General features: G+C 33.2%; 1 protein-coding gene across 1 annotated transcript in view; it reads right to left on the minus strand.

The window, feature by feature from the left end:
• Window positions 1–23,007, minus strand: part of LOC131850286 (mitogen-activated protein kinase-binding protein 1) — a 99,452-nt gene that overhangs the window by 15,441 nt on the left and 61,004 nt on the right. The window contains exons 3-22 of the mRNA XM_059200499.1: window positions 20,955–21,046; window positions 13,611–13,770; window positions 12,714–12,782; window positions 12,313–12,417; window positions 11,671–11,781; window positions 10,751–10,933; window positions 10,452–10,612; window positions 9,770–9,905; window positions 8,986–9,147; window positions 8,479–8,594; window positions 7,922–8,138; window positions 7,091–7,225; window positions 6,387–6,497; window positions 5,783–5,872; window positions 5,370–5,500; window positions 4,866–4,994; window positions 4,266–4,391; window positions 3,524–3,672; window positions 2,792–2,892; window positions 1,738–1,854 (exon numbers count right to left, since the gene is read on the minus strand). Of these exons, the coding sequence (XP_059056482.1) occupies window positions 1,738–1,854; window positions 2,792–2,892; window positions 3,524–3,672; window positions 4,266–4,391; window positions 4,866–4,994; window positions 5,370–5,500; window positions 5,783–5,872; window positions 6,387–6,497; window positions 7,091–7,225; window positions 7,922–8,138; window positions 8,479–8,594; window positions 8,986–9,147; window positions 9,770–9,905; window positions 10,452–10,612; window positions 10,751–10,933; window positions 11,671–11,781; window positions 12,313–12,417; window positions 12,714–12,782; window positions 13,611–13,770; window positions 20,955–21,046 (2,601 nt within the window). The remainder of the gene's footprint in view (window positions 1–1,737; window positions 1,855–2,791; window positions 2,893–3,523; window positions 3,673–4,265; window positions 4,392–4,865; window positions 4,995–5,369; window positions 5,501–5,782; window positions 5,873–6,386; window positions 6,498–7,090; window positions 7,226–7,921; window positions 8,139–8,478; window positions 8,595–8,985; window positions 9,148–9,769; window positions 9,906–10,451; window positions 10,613–10,750; window positions 10,934–11,670; window positions 11,782–12,312; window positions 12,418–12,713; window positions 12,783–13,610; window positions 13,771–20,954; window positions 21,047–23,007) is intronic.

A 23,007-nucleotide genomic window follows, 5' to 3' on the forward strand; every position in this document is an offset into this window, starting at 1 on the left:
AGAAATTATTAAAAGTGCATCAAGTTTCCTAAATTGATAAATTAGTTTATCTATGACCCTATATAGTCAATAATCTAATAACTTCTTAAATAATAAATCTGAGTATGATGCAGACTCAGATAAAAAAAAACCAGTACACAAAACAGTAACATAACAAATTAATATTAAAGTAAAAATGTAATTAGTGATGAAATTATATGATGTAGGTACTTTACATATCACGATTATAATAAATATTGAAGATTGATAAAAAAATATTATTGGAAATGAATGATATTTGGTGTTGATTAATGTGCCCAAAGCTTCATGCACCAGTTGTATACTACAAAGAACGTGAAACATAGAGACAGTCCACTCGTTATGAAGTCGTGTCCACAGCCTACATGCATCATATGCTATACTTTTCGAACTAAAATCATAGATTGTGTACCCTATCCCCGAGAATGTAATGAGAAAGCATTCAGTAGTGCCTCGCTACAGAAATAAAATTGACCAAAAAAACGTCATAGAAATATTACTGTCAAGGGACTAATTAAATTTATTTGTTTTTTATTGCCTATTTCATATGGGTATCTCAAAACAAAAGTAACATTAAATTCTTTAATGATGGGATCATTCTATTCTATCGGGCTCCTCAGACTGATTATTGGATCAGTCTGAGTGTAACACTAGGGATTCGAACCTCCTGAAGTTTTGAGGTGAACCGAAACTGTTGTAATTTATATCCGTCGAAATGGGACAGGCGATCTATCGAAGGGCTGGAAGATAGATATGGATGACAGTAAACTAAATTATTTGAATTCATCGACATGATTGAATGAGACACAAATGCGTGCATGTAAAAATAAAAAAAATACAAGCTAAGCCCCTTATTCTTAAAAACATCACAGTTAAAATAAGCCTATTGCAGTATTTTTTTATTTAAAAGACAAAACTAACAATTCTTAGCGGTTTCAAAACTCAGGAGAGCACAGTTTTGAATGTCTCTTGTAATTGCAAACTTTAAACATTCTTCGGATAAATAGCACAGGATCTCCCTCCCAAATTTGAATTTCTCAACTGGGTTTATTCTCTGTAAATTGGAATAATTTGGGGAAATAAATATTAGAAGTAGACTGCACTCAGATAGATTGATGTTGTACAGAAAACAGCAGCCATGTTGTATCATCCTCAAGGATCTGCATACATTCATAGATGTACGTGAATCTTGAGTGCAACAAGAACGATGTAGTACTTGCAGGATTCAATTTTTATGAATAAGAGGGTTGGCTCTTAATAGTGACAATTTGAGCAAAGTAGCACATACAATTAGGAGAATTAACTAAAAATATACTCAAGCAATGATAACTGAAGAAAATCAGATGACGCGTATATCATAAAATAATGACAATATCTCCTCATTAAGAATCGTAAAGAAGCTTTATCCTGTTAAAATTTATAATTCTCAACAGGTAGTTTTTCTCCAAAAATCTCTAATTTAAATTCTATAAGTAATAAATAAATATATTCACAAATTAAAACCATATTAAGTAAAATTACAAAAAGAAGTGTTTTTGTATATATATTTTTTTATTCATGTTTTAAATACATATAAAATTTACCAAAAGTCCTGCGCTTACGATTCTCATCAAGGTCCGTTTTTTAACTTAAAATAATGCTGAAAATATGCAAACGATGAATTAAGCGTAAAAGTGGACACTCAGACAAACAAATGAAAAAATAAATTGCAACTAAAACCTTCTCGGCTCTCGGAGATACCATGAGTATGTCATATGTCTTTCTCATGGTGTTATCAAAATGGCGGAATAGGGCTTCCAATCTGGGTAACTGCGTCAGGTTGAGGGACCTCGGCCTCTAGCGTAATGCCAAAAGCAATAAAAAATTTAAATGACTGAAGATTTTGTTTTTAAGACTTCCCTTTTCATTAAATATTCCTTTTCAGAATATAAATCAGCTAGTTTTCTCTTAAAAATAAATGCTACTATTATAATAATTCAACCAATACACGTGTATATTTAGAATTATATGGTCGCGGGGGAAAAAACAAAATACAACAAAAAATAGAACCAGGGAACAGTCATATATGAAATAAAATAAATACACCAAACCTTGTTATATACAATAGTTTCTTTAAAGTTACTATATCTGATCGGAACGATCCTTTGGTTTATATATTTACAAAATAAATATATTATTTACATCATGAAACCGTCACCAAAAAAGAAACCAAAACCACATTGTGAGTGATTAGACAACACATTAGAGAGGAAAGGTAATTATAAAAAATATAAGAGTGTGCTCAAATATTCTAATTACTTTGCATATTTGAATTATTTACCCAGTAAAAACAAATCATTAAAATATTGTATGGTACAATAAGATTTGGAGAAGTATCTTCATGATGGCAGAAAGAGTCACGATTTCCTGCTTCAAACTTGATTTATTGTCGGCGTAATATACTTTATGCTATTGATTACAGCTTACTTTTAAAAGCGGAGGCTTGACCTTAGGCTAATTCTCTTTTGGAAATAGCAAGACTTTAAGCTATGAAAAACAACGATAATGAATAATTCAAAAGTAATTATACACAAGATATTAATATGATTATTGGAATCATATTAATATCGAAAAGAAAAAGAAAGTGCAATACATTTTAAAGTAACTACTATTAAAAAATGAAATCATACGTACAAAAAAGTATACTAAGAATATCAGTTATAAGGTTCAAAATCGTATTTAGAATATTTGAGCACAATCCTGAATCACCACCATTATACACAAATTTACATACCTGTTTCACGTTTGTTTGATCTCTTCTTTTTTCTATATATCTAGTGTCAGTACCGCTGTCTAAAGAACTATCTTTGGAACCGTCTGAGTCCACGCGTTTGTCTATTTAAAACATTGAAAATGGTTAATTGAAATATGGGTAAATGCTGAAGTATGTACATGGAATAAATAACTAATTACATATAACAAAATGATAAAAAAAGTGACAAAAGAAATATTTATTTTGCAATTATCAGCCAACATTGACTGTTGTTGCCAACAACAATTGGTCCACCATTACTTTTATAAATATGTCATATTTTTTTGTCTTGGTTTTGAGGACTTTAGGAAAATATACAATCATTCCTGGTTTTTATTAAACATTATTTCGGAAATATACTGAATAACGCAGACATTACGGAACTGTGTCAAGGAATATTAGTAATATATATCAACGCGGAAGTATGTGAATATGGATATGGATGGACGTTTGTAACCATTTCACGCAAAAAGTACAGAATAACCGTTTTTTACTACATGCATATATTAATATAAATACGGTACATACGCTAAAATAACATATTTTACAATTTTTGTCTGTCTGTTTGATCAGGCTACAGACTACTTTTAGTTAAAAAATTATTTTAGAAAATTGTTTTATTTAAAAAAAACTATTTTATTTCAGAAAAAAAAGTTAAATCCCAGGCGGACGAAGTCGCGTGTACGGCGAGTGGTAAATAATTTTTGTAATTACCTGGCTGTACCCTGGTGGCCCACTTGCCGCGGGGCGGGTGCGCGGGGGCGGCGGGGGCGGAGGGCGCGGCGGGGCCGGCGGGGGGCGCGGCCGGCACGGCGTCGCCCAGGCTCTTCTTGGCCCACGTCGGCAACTTCCCGATGCGTAACCTGCAAGTTATTATAGGAAATTCCTTTAAACTCACTTCTCAGAGGAAGAGATCCGCAATTTCACATGCTATTGTATAAATGCTATAATCTATATTAATATATTATATTACATAGTACACATTATACGTACATAAGCAACTAGCGGTCCCTCCCAGCTTCACATATTTTTAACACTTCACATTGGCTTAAGACTATGGCTTTTATTAGTGGGGACTAATATGTTTTATAGAAATAAATATAGCCCATGTTACTTAAGGATAACATAGTATCCTAATGGTGATAGATTTCTTTAATTGGTCCAGTAGTTTTTAAGTTTATTCGTAACAAACAAACAAAAATATAAATTTTCAAGTCTTTCTTCTTTATCACCTTTATCAGTTTTATATCTTTATTTTTGTATCAAATTATAGTGCCATTTTTTACCATTTTTAAAATTGTCACATATTTCACTTTTATTTTTTCACTGTTACCTTTCGCACCTAATTTACAAGTTTTTATTATTTTCAAACACTACTATTTCAAAAATTCTTACGATTCTTTAATGTAAAACCTCAAAGTCCGACACGAAAATATATTCATTATAAATCACTCACGTATAATCTGGAACAATGGGAGTTCCGTACACGGTTTGTTCAGGCATGTCACGGGGCGGAGACCCGAAGTGTGAATCACTTTCGCTATCCAACGCCGCCATGCCGTTGGCTGGTCCCGACACTTTCCTGTGCAATAATTCATTTTGTTATTATAAGTTGTAATACCATGTGCTTGGCTTTAATATAAAATACTAGCCCGCGCCCGCGGCTTTGTCCGGGTAGAATAGACGACGACTGACGAATTTTCATACAAACTTCCACACGCTCTGTTTTAATTTACTGTTGATTATTGTTTTTTTATTTTAAGGGTATTTTTTACAAACTTTGAATCTCATATTTATTTATAGAATAGTTAATTATCAGCCTAAAAAATAAGTTTCATGCTTCTAAGTTTACGAATGACGATACTTCTTTGCAATCTTTTATTTTACCATCAAAAATTTGAAAATTATCACGAAGATCGGTTCACACTACCAACTTCGTCAGGAAATTTAATATTACATAAACAAACAGAACTACTACTACTGTGAGGAGCGGTATTGCTTTAAGTTTTAAGCATGCACCATTATTAGAAGACTTGTATAATGAAATGATACTAACTTGCCCTGCCGGATTGCTTGCTGTGCGAGTCGGGCTCGCATGGTGACCACCATGTCATGTGGCACTCTCCACACGAAGATGCAACCGTCTCCTGACGCTGACACCAAATGTTGGCAGTCCGGGGTGAACCTGTGACAGAGTAATCATAGTGAGTGCTTAATCCTAAATCTACTTACTTGGCTTACACATTTTTTACTTAATTCTATATAATTATTGAAGCCCCTTTTAAAGATCAATTAAAGTCTGCTGGAAAAATTATATTTTTAAAAAAAATCTGTGGTTTGAATTGTGTATTTTTATACCATATATATGAATCTCGGTTATTGTAAATATGTACAAGCTCATTTGAAAATAATAAGTCAGTTGTCAGCTCGAAAAAATCCGAACTGAACATAGATTTAACATATCATAATAGTTTGTAATAGACATGAATAAAGATATTTTAACTTGATGTGATATGGATAAGGGATTGTAGTGTCAAATTATTGTTATATCACCACAAACCTGAGTCCAGTAACAATCTCCGAATGCCCATACATGGTAGCCATACACTCGCCAGAATAATAATCGTACACGCTGAGTATCTTGTCCGTACTCGATGTCGCCAGGTATATACCGCTGCTATCTAGTGCCACCTAGTATAATGTAAACAAATATCTATTTTAGTGATATAATATTAGAGTAAACCTTACTAATATTATAAATGCGAAAATTTGTGAGTATAGATTTTGATGAAACTTTACAGTAAAGTAGCTTATAAATCATAATAACATATATATCCTGTAATTTCAATATCTCATCCTTCAAACTAAACCAGCAACAAGTTGCTTTATGGCAGCAGTAGGTCTGCGACCTGTCTTGTTTCTAAGGAAACAAAGCTATAGATCCAAGCGCCGCTGAGTGAGGTTATTAATCACCTTGATGAGTGTGCCATCTTCTGCGGTGGTCCCTCGGAAGGTCTTGGTATGCCGTCCCTGCGCCGCACTGTATACGCGAACGTTGCGATCCTATACATAAGTTTTACATAAATAAATACATTTTCTAACATAACAGTACCTTTTTTTAATTTGACACAGTAATTATATACGTACAATTAGAAAAAATCACAAGATCTTACTACGTTTTATTTATCTTTATTGAGTTTCCAATATTTCGGCACTGTTCCAACCGAATTGTTTTCAATAATAGCAACAAACGATGACATGTAGACGAATATGTTTAACCATAAAAGATTTTATTTACCATCTACCCGTTGCTCTTCAGTTTAACCCTGATAATAGCGGTTGAAACACTGCCGAAATATCGGGAACTCAATAAAATTAATAAACGTGGAAAGATCCGTGATTTTATCAGTCACACAAATAGTACCAATAATATATATTTATAGTGATATTTACCGTAGATATTATAATTTAATTATTGGTATAAATCAATACTGAATACACAATTTGTCACCACTCTACCATTACATACAAATTACAAAGAAGTAGTAATTAAATAAAGGTTACATTAAACACTGACCTGGCAGGCCGTAAGTATATGTCTGCCGCCCGCATCCACCTCCATATCATACAGAGTGGTTCGACCGGACACGTTCTGTCCTCGAGCAAATTGATAGCTACCATCTTGATTCTGAAACAAAAGTACACATATTATATTAGTAATACTCTATTACATTAAATAAACGTAAATTTTAGAAAATATTACAGAATAACTCCACTAAGAAATTACAGGATAAAAGGGTTTATGCCTTATGCCGGTCCTTTGGAATAGCAATGTAGTGGTATCATGGATATTAGAGTTGAAGTGAAAGGCATTAAGTTTTACGACCACATACATTACAGGTCTTATAGGAGATTGGTAATAACTATGTCCAAGACGTAATATTGCCAATTAAAAAGTTGTCATATTCAATTGATGACTTAAGCACCGGATGTTACATAACAATGTGATGATCGTTCATGTATATGGGCGATTGTTACCATCAGATGGGCCGTCAGTTTGTTTACCATTCCAATTTCAAACTTCAATAAAATCACAGAATTTGTTATTAAACTATAAAAAATTGTATAGTACAATATTACACTCAGTATCACATTGCTAAAATATTATTATCAATAAACATTCCATTAAAAAAATAAAGCAACTCATGACTACAGTATTCTTTATCGTAACCTAGTCAATAGCCAATCTAAATTATAACTTATACTAAATTATACACTCACCGTTCGTATCTGTCTAAAGAGTATAGTCTTATCTGCTCCACAAGAAACCATTTGTAGCTGTCTGTCCGTACTCAGAAATCGGACTGCGGTTATAGATGACGAGTGCTCGTCTAAAGTTTGCAATAATTGATAATCCTGTAAAAAATATATATATATATATATATATATATATTAAAATAGTGGAACTTTAAAACTATATTCATAGAAAAATATTAATTATTTATACATGTTTTGCAGTACAAATTACAACAACGGATAAGTTGTTGTTTCCGCGCCATAGTTACTCATCAGCTATTTATTACTACTGGAACTGACTCAGACTCAGTGGTTCAGTAATTCGAATATTAAGGTAAATAAACACTATCCAATCTTTTTTATTGCACCAAATTGGGACCTAAGTTTCATAAACATAGGTCAAATAGTTTCGGAGTTTACCCATATATACGGTAAATGTTGTACGGAACGGTACGTCGACAAACGAGTCCCTTAATTAAACCTAATCTCGGGTCACAAGTCCCCGAAACTTCTTAGTTACTCACTTTGCCACACTATTTACTTGTCACCCGCAAGGTGAATCCGTGGCATGCAAGTTCTGTCTCTCCAACACGAGATTTATATATGTATAATAATTAATAAATTCGAAAGTAAGTTTGTCTTTCTACTTGTTACCTTTTCACGACTAAAGCCTGAATGATATTTAACAGGAATATACATTGTATCATGGGGACGAAGATAATTTATCTTATATTTAAAAAATCCGACTAAATCACTAGAAACGACTATTAGTGTAATCTGTTAGAAGGTATAGACGTGCGTCATAGCGGTACGCACCTGGTCGACGCGGAACACGTGTATGAGGCGGTCCCTGGAGGCGGAGGCGAGCAGGCGGGGCCGGGCCGAGTACTCGAGGCAGAGCACCTCTGCGTCGTGCGCCTCCAGCGTGTGCAGCGGGCCGCCGCCGCCGCCGCCGTCCGCGCGGTGCACGTGCACGTTGCCCGCGCGGTCGCCCGCCGCCACGTGCGCGCCGTCCGGGGACACGCGCACGCATCTACGTACACCGACACGCATTAACACTGCGTCTCATTCGAGTTGGCGACTTCGTTATGAGAACGGCGATTAATTGATACTATACAACCATTGTGATGGAAATGCTATGTATTTAAAGAGTTACAATGATTATTTAAAAGAGGAACACGCAAGTTTCTCGCTCGTTCTTCTTGTGATGACACAGCTTTCCGAATGAGCGGTAGATTAAAATAATAATAACTATTCGAAAGTTTTATTATTTTAATCTACCGCTCATTTGGCGTAACCAGATTAGGTTTAAACCGAAGAACACATATATGAAGAATAATAAGTTCACGATATTATTAGATACGCAAACATACCTAACTCCAGTCTTGTCGTCGTAAGATTTCGACTTGTCTTTATCGCTAGTTGCTGTCAGGTCTACATCCTTCAGGAACTTTAATTCAGGATCGACATATATCACTTTGGACAGCTCCTGGAATACAAAAATTTTAATGCGTCACGAATTCATGTAATAAGGAAACTTTTTAATTTTATTTTCACCCTAAGACCTTTAGAGAGACTGTGAGATCAGAATAGGATAGGATTTGTCACAATACAGCTTGTTTAGATTAATGCGGACACTTTATGAATGTCTTATATCTAACCAATTGTGTAGTGGTGATTTTTTTTGTCAACACAAAAAAAATCCTACTAATATAGTCATATATAAATGTAGTCCTAATATACAATAGTGAATTTACCACGATGGGCTAACTGACCTGACCTCATGCTCATCTTATCATCCTCCACTAGTGCTCCGCCAGCGTAAACCGTTAGCGCAAGCGAATGAACCATACCATTATCATGTATTAAAAACAACTCACGTTGCTATAGATGTTGGAGGCGGAGGAAAGGTTCCAGGCGCGAACAGTGTCGTCGCTAGAGCACGTGAGGAACGTTCCCGGCGGCAGTGGCCCGCCGCTCGGCGCTACGTCCACGCCCCAGATGCACGCCGAGTGGTATAACGCCGAGTGGCATTTACCCACCTGTAAAACCACAAGGAAAAGTGATAACCAGATTTACATGTAAGTCTATTCTTTTAATGTATAATATCAAATATAGAATGATATGGCCATAGGAGTAGCCATATCATTCTATATTTGATATTCTACATGATCGGTTATTATGAAAAATTTAAAGATCATTTTCATGTTTTAAAATTGTATTTTGTACATGATATACATGTAAATGTACATATACATATACGTTTTATACATGATAGATATCTAGTAATTACGTGATGCGTGATTATTAAAACGTCATTTAATATCTAAGACATTTTTGAAAGTCTAATTTATACATAAATATATTATTACTAGATATTAGTACTCCTAAAATAATACAAAACAAAAATAACCATGTACCTAAAACATTGATATTATATTTGCAAATAACTGTTTTGTTTGCAAATTATGTAAATCAGTGAAACTGTACCTTATTTGTGACCTTACCATGATCTAAAATGTGTTAACAGCATTATGAACCAAAGAATCTTTTGACCAATGGGATGTACCTTCATAGAGATTTCAATCAAATTTTGTGACATATTAAATAGACTTTCTATTAAAAAACAAATCTTAAACTGTTGATAATACTTCTCTAACTCACCCTTTTAATATCTCTGACGTCCCACACATATAAACTATGATCGTTGTACACACACGTGAGCTTGTGGTTCCGCTCATCGTATGTTAACGCTACAGCGTCTGGGTATCGCGCATTCTGTGGTTGTGTAAACATATGGCTGGAAAAAAATACAATATCACTTATTTTCACTTTTACATTACTTGTAGTCTCATCTGATTGAATGGTAAATAAGAGCAGTTTAGCACAGCACTGGTGTTCTTTTGAGAAGGCTGACCCCGATTTCGAGGAGGTGGGTTAGATTCCTCGCACAATACAAACATTTTGTATTCAATCATTATGATTGTTTATATTGTTGTGTTATATATTTTGAAAAAATCTATATATTTGCATCAATTCTCTAGTACCTATAATATAGCCTCCGCTTAGCCTGCGACTAGATGGCGCTGTGTGAATTGTCTTGAGATAATTTTTTTGTTTTATTCTTTGATCTCTTGAAACCTTATTTATCACAAAGCATTGTGTATATTGTAATGTGTATATTGTAATGTTTTTAAGAAATTTAGATGTTCTTAACACTATTGTAAAAGGTCGAAACTAGTACAGGTAGTTAGTACAAAGTATAGTATTACTAGAAGTATATTAAATGGGATGATTTCAAATGAGGATGTGAGATTTAGACACTAAATTTGGTATATGAAAGTACCTGATGGAGGAACCCTGAGCGACGTCGACTCCGAGATAGTGCGTCCGAGGTAGTGTTGTGATATACTGCAGCGCCGTTGGCGAAAAACACCGCACGATGCCCTCCGCGCATCCCACGAAGATATACTCGTTACCGATAGCCATACAGTTGGCCGACGTCGTCTGATACATAAACATACATTGATACATACATATATATTCGTATGAAGTCGTCTGACATACTTATATATTACTGTATCCATTAAGCATATATTTTGTGTTCTGTTTATATTTTATTTATTCATTAAAAAATGCACTAACCCTAAGCTCGACCCATTTGTCGAGCAAGCGACGGCCGTTGAATTCGCAAAGCAAGCCGCCGCGTGTGATGGCATACGTGCTGTCGGCCGAAGCACCGCGTCCACAAACCACATCGCAGAACTCGTTATCCTTCTGCTCGCCAAGGATCGCAGACCGCCCCATCAGGGGTACCGGCTCTTTGAACTGTAAACCACAATAAGAAATAAACCGCCTGATTCGTGCAACATTTTCTGTAACACACTTACTTGACATTATTCTATTGCGGCCAATTTACATAATATCTTTTTAAATTATACCCTATGTGTTAATCTGATTATAAGCTATATTATTGTAGAGTTTCATCCATATTCATTCAGTACTCTTTGCATGAAAGAATAAAAAACATTAATACATCGATCTATACTCACAAACTTTCGAGTTTATAATATAGGTAAGATAGTGAAATCAATGATTTTTATTACAAGTAGATTTTCAATTAATAGTGTACGCTTTGAACAAGAATGGTAAACAGAACCTAATAATAAGGTTCATTGCCTATATACAAGAACAATACATTACGTGGTGGCGGTACCACGGTACAACTAATGCGTTGTCATCCCATAGAACTAAAATATCATGCCGCTGTATCGTGTAAATTCACTGTCATGTGTCATTCTATAATCGAAACACATGTGTAAAATAGTTTGTCATTTAAAATAGGTGAGACAGAAATAAATGTGTTTAAGTTGATAGTATAATGTAAATATATAGAACTCTAAAATAATATTACGGAGGAATAAAAAATAATAATGTAGTAATAAAGCGTAATATAGCATTGCAATATTTTTAAAACTAACTAGCAAAAAAATCGCGAGAAGTAAAGACCCATATAAATGAATTAATCGATCCAATACATGTGATAATATAATGTAATAATTTACCTTTGCATTCCTAGAGTACTCAAGATACCAGAACTTGACATGTCTAAACCCTACAGTGACGAAGTAATTTCCATTTTCAGAGAAACTCACTGCCTTCACTCTGGACGAGACCTGTAAGTGGAAATTTTATTTTATTAAGAATATGTTGTATTTTTTACGTATCATAACCTGGCGACTGGCAATGGGAAAAAATGATAGCTTATTTGAACTAACATGGCAAATATCTTCTACAGACTATATTAAACATATATTTTATTTTTTTAGCACTGTTAAGATGATATTGGTAATGGAAGAAAGTTGATTGTTCATCTAATACAAATAGATAAACAGAGAATGTACTGAAGCAGTCATAAGTACTGGGGCAATTACACACTGCAATTTCTGAAGACGGTGATTTTGTACCTTTACCCTGCCTTTTACCCTACAAGCCAAAAACGTAATATTAAAGTAATATGATAATGGTACTTATACAATAGTCTACTACTTATTCAGATTATAACATGTACTGATACAATAATGTTTTCTTCAGGCTTACTTACAGAAATCACTTCAGCCACTAAGGTGGTAAATGATAGCTAAGAATATACTGGGTTACATACAATATACTTAATAAAAATGGGATATAATTTATGGCATTTTTACCTTATTGCTGGCCAGTTTGAGATTGGCGCGCCAGTCCCATACATTGACTATCATGTCATGTTGCGACCCAACTGACACTAGATATTTCGATGACGTCGAGAATGCCTGAAAATATAATAATAAAAAATATATAAAATTATATGACGTCGCTATCGTCGTTGAAATAGAAATACTATTATGTCAGAGCGTTTTTAAAAATTGGCAAAAAGAGGAACAAACTTTATAATTTGCTCTGAAAGTAAGATCTTTGACTGTTCCATCATTGAAAAGGAGATAAACGAATAAGATAAAAAAACATTTGCTCTAAAAAAAAGTTCAGCATATTCTAATGTAAATTTACTTAATAGGTGTCTTATGTAAGACAATTGTACATATAATATACTAATGATAAAAGAACTCACCACACAACTGACGCCATGGGTGTGTCCTGGAAACTCTGCTATCTGCACGGCCCCGGAAGCGGTTGGATCCTGAAATATAGTATACTTAATTTTAATACTATGTTGGCGACCTCTTTTTATAATATTTTCTTACATATGTAAGACACACACTTTTGACACATGTTTTTATAGACATTTTAGACATTTACATTTTTTATTTTCTATTATTTTTTAAATTTTCATTACAAATTTGCTTCTTAAAATAATAGAAATAGATGAAATTGAGGTAATCACAGATACTAGTGATGACTAATTATTAATTTTTGATAGCATTATTATGACAAATACAAAAAGTATTTGTATTTGTTGGTAGAATATAGGATATTTTTGTGTTATATAAATAATTTATTTAAGGTATTATCAAATGCCTTCACAAAGGTTCTCGACTACATGGTACTATACCACTAATATATCTAATATATTATAAACCAACAGGCAAATAAACATTGCAATAACAAAACAAGCTATTACCTATTTAACGATAGATGGCGCTACCATACCAGTAAACAACAAGAATAGTAACAAGTACTCAACAATAGATGGCGGTAGGCGTATTCATTGTCAATTGTATATTAAAAACGTTTATAAAAAAAAACAATGTAAAGGTAGATTATTCAAATTAAACTAAATAAACTGGTTATAAAAAACATTAAGGGCAATTTCTTTGTATAAATAGTTTTATGAGGGCACAAACAAATGGCCTGAATCTTAAACATATCAAATAATATTTATTATTAATTATAAAATTCACATTTCTATAATTTTATGTTATAGATGATAAACATATAACATAAATTTTAAAGTTAATAATTAAAAACTAATGTAAACATAGGTAATTAATAAATAAATGTCACCCACGTGTAGATCCCACACTCGCACAGCGGGCGCGTGTCCACACTCCCCAGTCGCAAGGTACCGCCCATCGGGAGAGAACGCAACGCACGTCACGCTTTTGCGTGACGCATTCAGCACGTGGGACTGTCTGTTTTTCCTGACGTTGTACAACACCACCGTGCATCTGAAAATATTATAAAATGTATTTAACGTATAATACTGATAGCAACATTTTATTGGTAAGGCAATTGATCGATATTATAAAACAGCATAGTATGCCACACAAGTTAGATGATAACGATTACTGGGATTGGTAAATTTAAAGAAAAGTGCACAAGAATTTTCATATTTTATGCAACTTTTCACACCAGAGTTCAACATTGACTTGACGGATTATTTTAAATATAAGGGGCAGCATACAACACACTTTTTTTTATGTATGATAATGGTATAGTATACCCGCCTACACTAACGGTGTACGCTGGCTGGCTGTACCAGTGGAACGCGATAAGATGAACAAGAGGTCAGGTTTATTGGAGGAAGAATTAGCCCATGGTGACGAAATTAAGTCATATGAAATCGCCAGAAATGTATCACAATGGTTTTCAGAGGGAAAAGCATGGAGGTCAACCTGATATGGTTTATTGCTAGCAATGGGATCGTTAGTCCACATTACTAACAATCCCCATACAACACTTAGTTCTGAACTAATTAGAAAAGTTTGTTTTCGAACAATGACTTAACGAAGTTAAATTAGATAAGTTTATCAAGGGTGCAAGAGATAACAAAATCCTGTATTTAATAAAACAAGAAAAAAATCTCTATTGTTTATCGAGTAAATGCGACCTATCCTGCTTTTGAACAACACTAATATATCCAAAGATGCTCTCCACAAACACAAAATTAGAGTTGTTTTATTAGAGTATAAATGACTAGGTAAATTGGTGAGACTTTACGCGAACTTATTCCATCACTCCTTCCATACAAATCTACTGAAATTTTAGGAATCACTTAATAGCTAATCTCTTAATATAATATTAACATACTATGAATCAATTCAGTGCTCGTTGGCCTCAACGATAATTCAACCCCAAACCTCATTCAAGAATCGACCACATAGTCCAACACATAATAACTCCCACATAGTTAAAAAGCAGTGACAATATGTAAATGCATGTGTAAGTAAAATGCGCGTGGGTTAAAAGAAGTTTAAACCTTCGACTGTTAGCATGGGAAGAGTTTGGTGGCACCATACTGAGGAGCGAAGCGTTTCTCAAATTGAGGGGTATGAATGTTTTTAATTTAAAACACTGGACGTCCATGACATCGTGATGATCATATCATCATCATAAGATTTTAACATAGACAATAAACAATTTCAAACAAATAAGATGTCAAGATGACATTGTTCTAATATTAGCGATTGCACAAGTTTCATGGCTATGAGGTCACTAAACTACAATCACTGCATTACATAGTAAATCCATTGGACTGCCCGTGATAAAGATCTTTCAAAAGCTTTCATTACTGTTGATAATAATTATTGACAATGTCATAAAGATTACGCCATAATTGATACATTGTGTACATATAAACTAATTGTATACATATAAATACTGATTTAAAATCTCTTATCTTTTATCTTATAAACTACTAACAATATTTTCATGTATTTGGTGAATTCTGAACTAATGAATTAGTCTGTTCAAAAGACACCAATTATATAGGATAAGAAAAGGCAGAGACATCTCATATATTCATTCATCTTCATATATTGAAAATCTGTCAACATGTATTACGAACAGATCATATTGATCAATTAACAGAGTATATTATATCAAAATATTTTCCACAATACGCAAGTGCTATTTATTATAAACAAAATGTATAATTAAATTAATATATTAAATTGTATATATTTAACATATTAAACTACATAATTAGACCGTTATCCGCCATACGCTACGCTTGTCACTGAATACATCACACCCCGCAACCGTATCTCTAACGAGGCTGATACCTTATTCGTATGTATGACGAACTGTCGGACGGTCTCACGGCTACAAATACCATGGTGTACATATAACTGTCGTGTTTTGTCTATTGTACTTACTAATCATCGGGTTAAGCTTGTTAGCTTGTATGTCTTGCATTTCAATCGATTGGTTTTACAAGACGCCGTGCTGTGATATGAATTTTTAAGAGCTCTTTTTACGGATAAATAGAAAGAATTTATTTCGCAAATTTATCAATTGACACATTTACACCAAATTCTATCACTCTATGGTCAGGGAATTAATCGACTCAGCTTGGAATCGAAACTGTAATGTATGGCTTTTGAAGTTATCAAACCGTAACCATTTTCTATCAGACAGATCGTCGCGTGGTTTGCCGTTCATAATAGCAAAAAACCTACCTATACATATATTTTACGTTTCGTAATACAGCCTACAACGGGACATCAAGACAAAAACCTAGTGGACAGGGCGACGACCGACAATCACGTTCAACTGTACTTCACTTCCGTTTCCGCGAAACATTTATAGTCTCTGATTTGTACTCGGTCTGTCTGTTATGTCTATTATTAGTAACTAGCCGTTACCTGTCACTTGCTTGGCTCACGTGCTTAGAGTCCGATTGTTTTAATATCATATGCGGGGTAGACGGACGGGTCAGTTTGGACTGAAATTGTAAAAGGGCCTGATAAATTCTGGTTTTCTTGCCTTTCCATTACAATTAGACAACTTTAGTCAGGCAGTTTTTAATATTTTAGAACCTAAGTACAGTAGATACACAGATCACTATATTTACCATCGTTGAAATATTAATTGGTTTTATTAATACCAACTAGTCAACAATAAAATAGCACTAATGTTTTTTTATTATGCACATTTTATATATACAAAAGTTGTCCTATTATAAGAAACAGTATCTATTGTTATTTAAAAAAAAAAAGAACATTAGCTGTATGTGGTCGTATTTTTTTACTGTGCAAAGAAACGTTTGTGATGCAAGTGTAACAACTTTTTAGATGGAATCTATATTTGAATGAATGTCCAAAACACAAGTATAGATTTATTTCTAAACGTGGTAATTTATTGATCGCTCAAGCTCACTCTATATTCCACATTATTTCTATACAACCTCTTTAGTCTGTGCTAAGATATCAAATCCGTTAATATTAAGACTTAGCCGACTTCAATTAAAATTGAAAAACAAAATGTATGGGTATCGATTTAAAGGTGTGCCGCGCCGCGCCCTCCGCCGCACCCGCGCCGTCTGCCGTCTGCCGTCTACCGCAATCAATACTATTACAAAACCCTATAGCCGTTATGCTATGCACCCTGCACATAGGATGCACATCATATTTATATTACGGTTTATCTATAAAGTAGTAAATACTAAGTCTGTAGAAGAGATATAGAAACGCAAATACTCGAATTTACAGAGGTCTTATTGGTTTTTGCTATTTGCCATGGAGGCCCAAGGAGCATGGAAGCTAAATTATTTTTTGACTAGTATTTCAGCGCGGCTATTCGAGATACTTGTGACTTGAAAGCTGCTAGCTATTTTGCCCTAAAAGTAGGTATGGCTATTGAAAGAGGCAACGTTACCACTATCTTGGGTACATTGCAACGCGGAACGTTGGATTTCAATGTTTTTTTTTGTGTGAATAGATGTAATTGTATGTGACATAAATAAAAAATATTATGTTCAGCCTAAGGATGTTCCATAGGTTGATAGGCCTGCTGATAGGCACTATGATAAATGTAATAATTTACTATTTATTATATTTGAAATATACTAAACTGATAACACTACTCATCAGATACGTGTACTAGTGTTAATTTATTCAGTCCTATGTCACTACCGGTTTAGTAATATTTGTATTGTAAACATTATGTTTATTATGAAACGTGTCTTATCTGTTAAGTTGATAGATTCGCGCTCGTTAGCGAACGAGGCCAAGTCCTTTGTTATAACAAATACATATTGTAAGTACATTACATTATTCTAATTTCTTAATAGCAATAACATTTTGTATTTGTTACAATACAGTGTCGTCTCATAACAAATAAAACTTTCACAATCATATAAAGATAGATAAGTTTATTACCTAAATAAATCACAGAAAAAACTTTGTTCCGATTCCGATTAATCTAATGAATGTATATGAAATGAATATATATAATATTCATTTCTATCATAATATATCTTCCCATTAGTAAAACATTAAACTACACAAATATGCAATAACGTAGAAAAAAATCTATTGTAACAAAAATTTTACCGGCATAATAGTCACATAACGGATTCCATAAAATAGAAACATAATTATAATAATTATTAAAAATCCCGTAATTTGATATGATGAAAACGTCATTGAAGACATATACGTGGTTATTAAAATTTTGCACTTCATTTTCAAAATATGTACACAAATACCTAGTTGCTTTAGTAAACCAAAAATTAGTATAGACAACTAAATTCATAGTCCCTAATAGTTGAAGAAGAATACATAACTAGATTGCTTTTAGCAATAAGGCCGCCTTATTGTAACGATACATGTGTCTTTTATTATATTGTTTGTGCTTCTTCACTGTACGTTCAAATAAAGTATATTCTATCTATCTATCTACTATAATACTCTAGAAACAATATCATATTTTTTTAAATTCCAATTCAAACTTCCTGCCTTTCAACGGACTGTCGGCAATAGCACACATCATAGCTCATCATAAATATTAACCCTGTCATACTAACATCATGAATGGACGAAACCCATAACGGGAACGTATCAGTACTAAATAATGACGCAACCCCGGTCATTGTGTTCGTTTCTGTTTGACAGGTTGCGGTAGTAGTTGACATAATGATCATAATTCAATTTTATGTTGATTTTTAATGAACTTGGCTTAGCGCAGTCATATTTGCACGTTTAAAAGTCATAGCACGGGAGACTGTATGTAATCTTCTGTAGACTGTATGTAACCTATTTTAACCTATATAAAAATGATTGCTAAAGTATATTATTAGGGGAGTTTATCAACGTAATAGAACCCAAAACAATGGTTGTTAGAATGTGTATCTGAGTTTATGCGACCTAATCTCAGAACAGTATTACTGATTTGGATGCGATTTATACTAATGTACTGGTATAAACTTCATTTAAAATTTAATATTTGTTTTCAAATCCAATCGGTTTACAAACAAAAACGTCATGAAGGTAAAAAGTGCGGGTCCTTCTATTTATAAAAAAAAAATGCATTGTGTCTCACAATTAACAGTTAGAAAATGCACACAGTCACATATTTTTTTATAGGTATTGCGATCTTAAGGAAGTATAACTATTTGATACGTAAATTGTGGCTCTGATACCATCATGAAAAGCACGATCATTCTGTCAAGAATGTACGACTGAAGAAGTAATAATAATAATATATTTATTTGTCAGAATATGGTATGTACAATGGTGGTAATTATACATAATATAGGTTTCATCATATTCTGCTATTTCCAGCGTACAAATATTAATACTGTAATCCAAGCAGTAAAATACATTGAAATGGTAGCTCGATTATTTTCTACTCTTTGAATACACGGCGGCGTTGATTTTTAACTCGATCGAACAAAGGACATATTCAATGGATTTTGCCCTTATGCCATTATCAAAGGATTACTTCACAGATATAGAGTATATTCAGTTTTCTATATTTTTTATTCAATTTCTGTACTACAGTATCGTGTAATTTGCATTATCAAGAATACGTTTTGCTGTCTTTTAGAATTGATGTCGCTATAATTGCGTGTGCATGTGCAAAATCTGTTTACGTAGTACATTCGATGGGGAATTGGTGATTATAGGGAGGTTGAGGAAGTTCTTGCCGATTCATATCATAATTAATTATATACCTAGTTATTTTAATTTTAGAGCCTTTCGCCTATTACCAAAGGAAAAATAGAATGAATTGATAACAAAAAAAAAAACAGAGAGCAATATTAATATTTATTATGTGCCATCTATTGTTATTCCTTTAATATTCATGAGTATTAAAGGAATAACACTGTGATCAATTATATAACGAATTCTGGCACAGCGCTGGTTTATTGTGCGTCAATGCATGAGTTTATGGTCGCTATAGCGATGGTCCAATAATAATAAATTAATAATAAGTTATAGAACTGTAGTAGAATTGAAATAAACTCTACTGAAATTAATATAATTTGAGCATTTTTTAACAGGCTCTTTTTTTAATTTACTGATCCAATCAATAAGAACGAGCAAGAAATTTGAACTTTTTTTACCAAACAGTGTAATACTATAAACGTCAACATAATAAAATTGAATTAAGTAAACAAATGTAATATTTTTCAAATTTGCCATTAGATAAAATTGCAATATTGAATTGCACGTCTGCCAGACAGATCAAGTACTCGCAGTATCAAATTAAAGCGGGATGCGCTACGACCGGAAAATTGGATGTCTCTCGCCGTGAAATGTATATCTAGTATTGACTCTACTGAAATGGCACTAAGCATCAAAATCACTAAGGCTGAATTGGTTACAGCCATCTTACTTGAGAGGTTCCCATAGTTATGCAATACAAACAAAATTGCCGTGATGAATCATTATAACTGTTGTTTCGAATGATAAATTTTTATTTACAGGTTAGAGTCCTTAAATAAATAAATGCAAAATTGTAATCACTTTTTGTCAACAGAAAATTGCGAGTCTTATCAGTTATTTTATTGCGAATTAATATTGTAGCGAACGCCTTGATGCATTTTTAATTAGTTTTTAAATTTTATAATTCAATTTTTAGGCATTTTTTTAAGAATCTATTAAGTATCGCTATCGTATTAGTCGCATATTTCAATTATCTTCGTATTTTTTTTTAGGTTTTGAGGGTTGTTGAGGGTTTCTCAAAAACCCTCGACTTAGACTAAAATGACGAAAACAGCTCGTCGTCGCAATCGTAAAATCGTAAGCTCGCATTTCCACTGTTTATTTTCATGTCGTAACCCAGTGACCTGACTTCACGTGACCAATGTACATTGTTTGCAACTAATTGAAATTCCTGACTGCAGTGATAGACAATCTATGGTATTTATCAATATAAATATCCTTTATAAATAGATATTTAGTCTAAAAACAGATTTATATTCGTAGGTTGGTTAATCCGTGAATAGTTCCGGAGACCACATTTGTAGTATAGATAATAAATTAAAAGTAATAAAAATAGTACTTCTTATGCTAATTCCTATATCGTATGTGCTATTCGAAATATTGGTTCATCTTTGACCACAACCCAAGTAGACTCTCTATCTCAATCAACTTAAAGTAAAATTTATGTGATTTGTACTCACCCTGCGGGATAAGCGACGATCTCTGTGTTGGGATCACAGTCAAGAGCCGCATTACTACCCACTGTCAGCCCGAGCACGCTCTCCAATTTGATCTGTAGACAAAAGATGCAAAATATTAGCAAAAGTGTTCAACAGCTATTCATTTATTATATTCTTTTATTTACTTATATTCTTTTAAAATTACAAAGGTACTTATATTATTATTATATTTAAATAAAATCTGGAAAAACATACGTATATTTTTAATTATGACATAAAAACATTTTTAATATTAAAAATATAATAAATATTTTTATACGTTCTATAAGAGCAGACCTCTTAGATAATATGAAAAATTATTTTATTATTGATTGGTTGTTAGATTAAATATAACGAATATACTTTAATTCAGACTAATTACAAATGACCCCTATGTACGTACAATTCAGGAAACAACACTCGTATATTATTTAACGTTTTGTTTAAATAGTATAGCCTTGTAACACTATCTCAAACAAGGCTTACAGTTTACATAGAGATTAACGTTTTTGGGTTAGATACTTGATTTCTTGTGTGCTTTGCGTAAGGTTTCTTCGCAATTTCGATAAGTGCCTATGCATTCAAACAGAATGAGGCACCTTTAATTGCACTTGGAATATTTTAGCAAACAGCGTTTAATTTGGTAGGGCGTCTTTATTAATTAAGATAAAATGCTTACTAATAAGATAAAGAGATATGTCTTTTCTGAATGCCCCATCATTGCTTAGGCGAAAGTAACGACTATTTAATACCCAAATTAAATTATATAGATTTATTGATTTATAAGTAAACAAAGAATAAAAGACATTTTTCGAAAAATTAATTATTAATTATTAGTAGATAGTCCCATTACTACAGGTTAATTAATACCATTTCAGGTCAATCTCTGCGGGGAAACCATCGTTGTGATTTCTTGATAAATTCTCCACCATACGCTAACTAACCTTACTTCATGAACATCTTATCCTCTACTCCCTAACCAGAGTATACCGTTACATCAGGCACGTACAACATTCCGTATTCACCCATTAAAGAAAGTAGCAGTATTTGTACTTGAAATAAAAATGCATGAATTAATTGCAAAAATGGTAGGTGAAAAGAACATGGAAATTACACGAAAATACGATGAATTAATGGCCGGTAAAAGAATTTGATTGAGATGTATCGGAAATTCTCTTACTGCCAATCATATACAAAAGTATTTTTATTACATAAAACCAACGTTCCTTATACAATTTTAAACTTGCTGGCAAATTTTCCATGGTCGAAATATTACAAATTTATTCTAAAACTTTTAATCTACAGTCAGAGATCTAACTGGTCCAACTGGTCGTCCTTGTGAAGGATGCGTACGCATACCAATCTGCAGACTAAAGGAAATTATGACTCTAAAGACTGCTAGTAAAGGCTCTATCATATTGAAACAGCATGAGAAACTATTTGATAATTTCAAGTTCAGAACGGAAATAGAGATATAGCAATGAATCATTACAAATATTGACACGTTATTCATATACGAATATGAGTGCACATACACTCATAGTCGTTCGCTCTAAATTGCTTAAGATTAAAGAACTGCATAGATATAAGACTACTACTAGGTATTGCACTAACTATTATTAAATTATGAGAATATCTATTTTAGTATCATTCCAATGTTACAGTTATAATTAAGATACTAACAACTTGCAACGCGATGGAGGATTCACTGAGGTAGACTTTGTATAGTCTTCTTTGTGGGTACCTCAGTCATATCAGCCGTCAAGCAGCTCGCTTTGAAATACGTATTGCGATTGAAAGGTGAGATAAGACAGTTAAATTACATGATAAGACACATGACAAGTTTGTCTTAGGGAATGAATGAAATCCGGGAAACATGATTGGTATCACGGGCATCACATGATAACGTGATGTCCGCAGTGCTTTTCATGAACTTATATATCACCTATATACCGCTTATATCAGGTAAACCGTAAACTTTATGCCTTTTTAATTGCACAAAAAATTACGGCTTGGCTCCACACGGCGGCGATTA

Source organism: Achroia grisella, unplaced genomic scaffold (genome assembly GCF_030625045.1).
Source record: "Achroia grisella isolate CSIRO2021 unplaced genomic scaffold, CSIRO_AGI_Agris_v1 utg114, whole genome shotgun sequence".
Lineage (NCBI taxonomy): Eukaryota > Metazoa > Arthropoda > Insecta > Lepidoptera > Pyralidae > Achroia > Achroia grisella.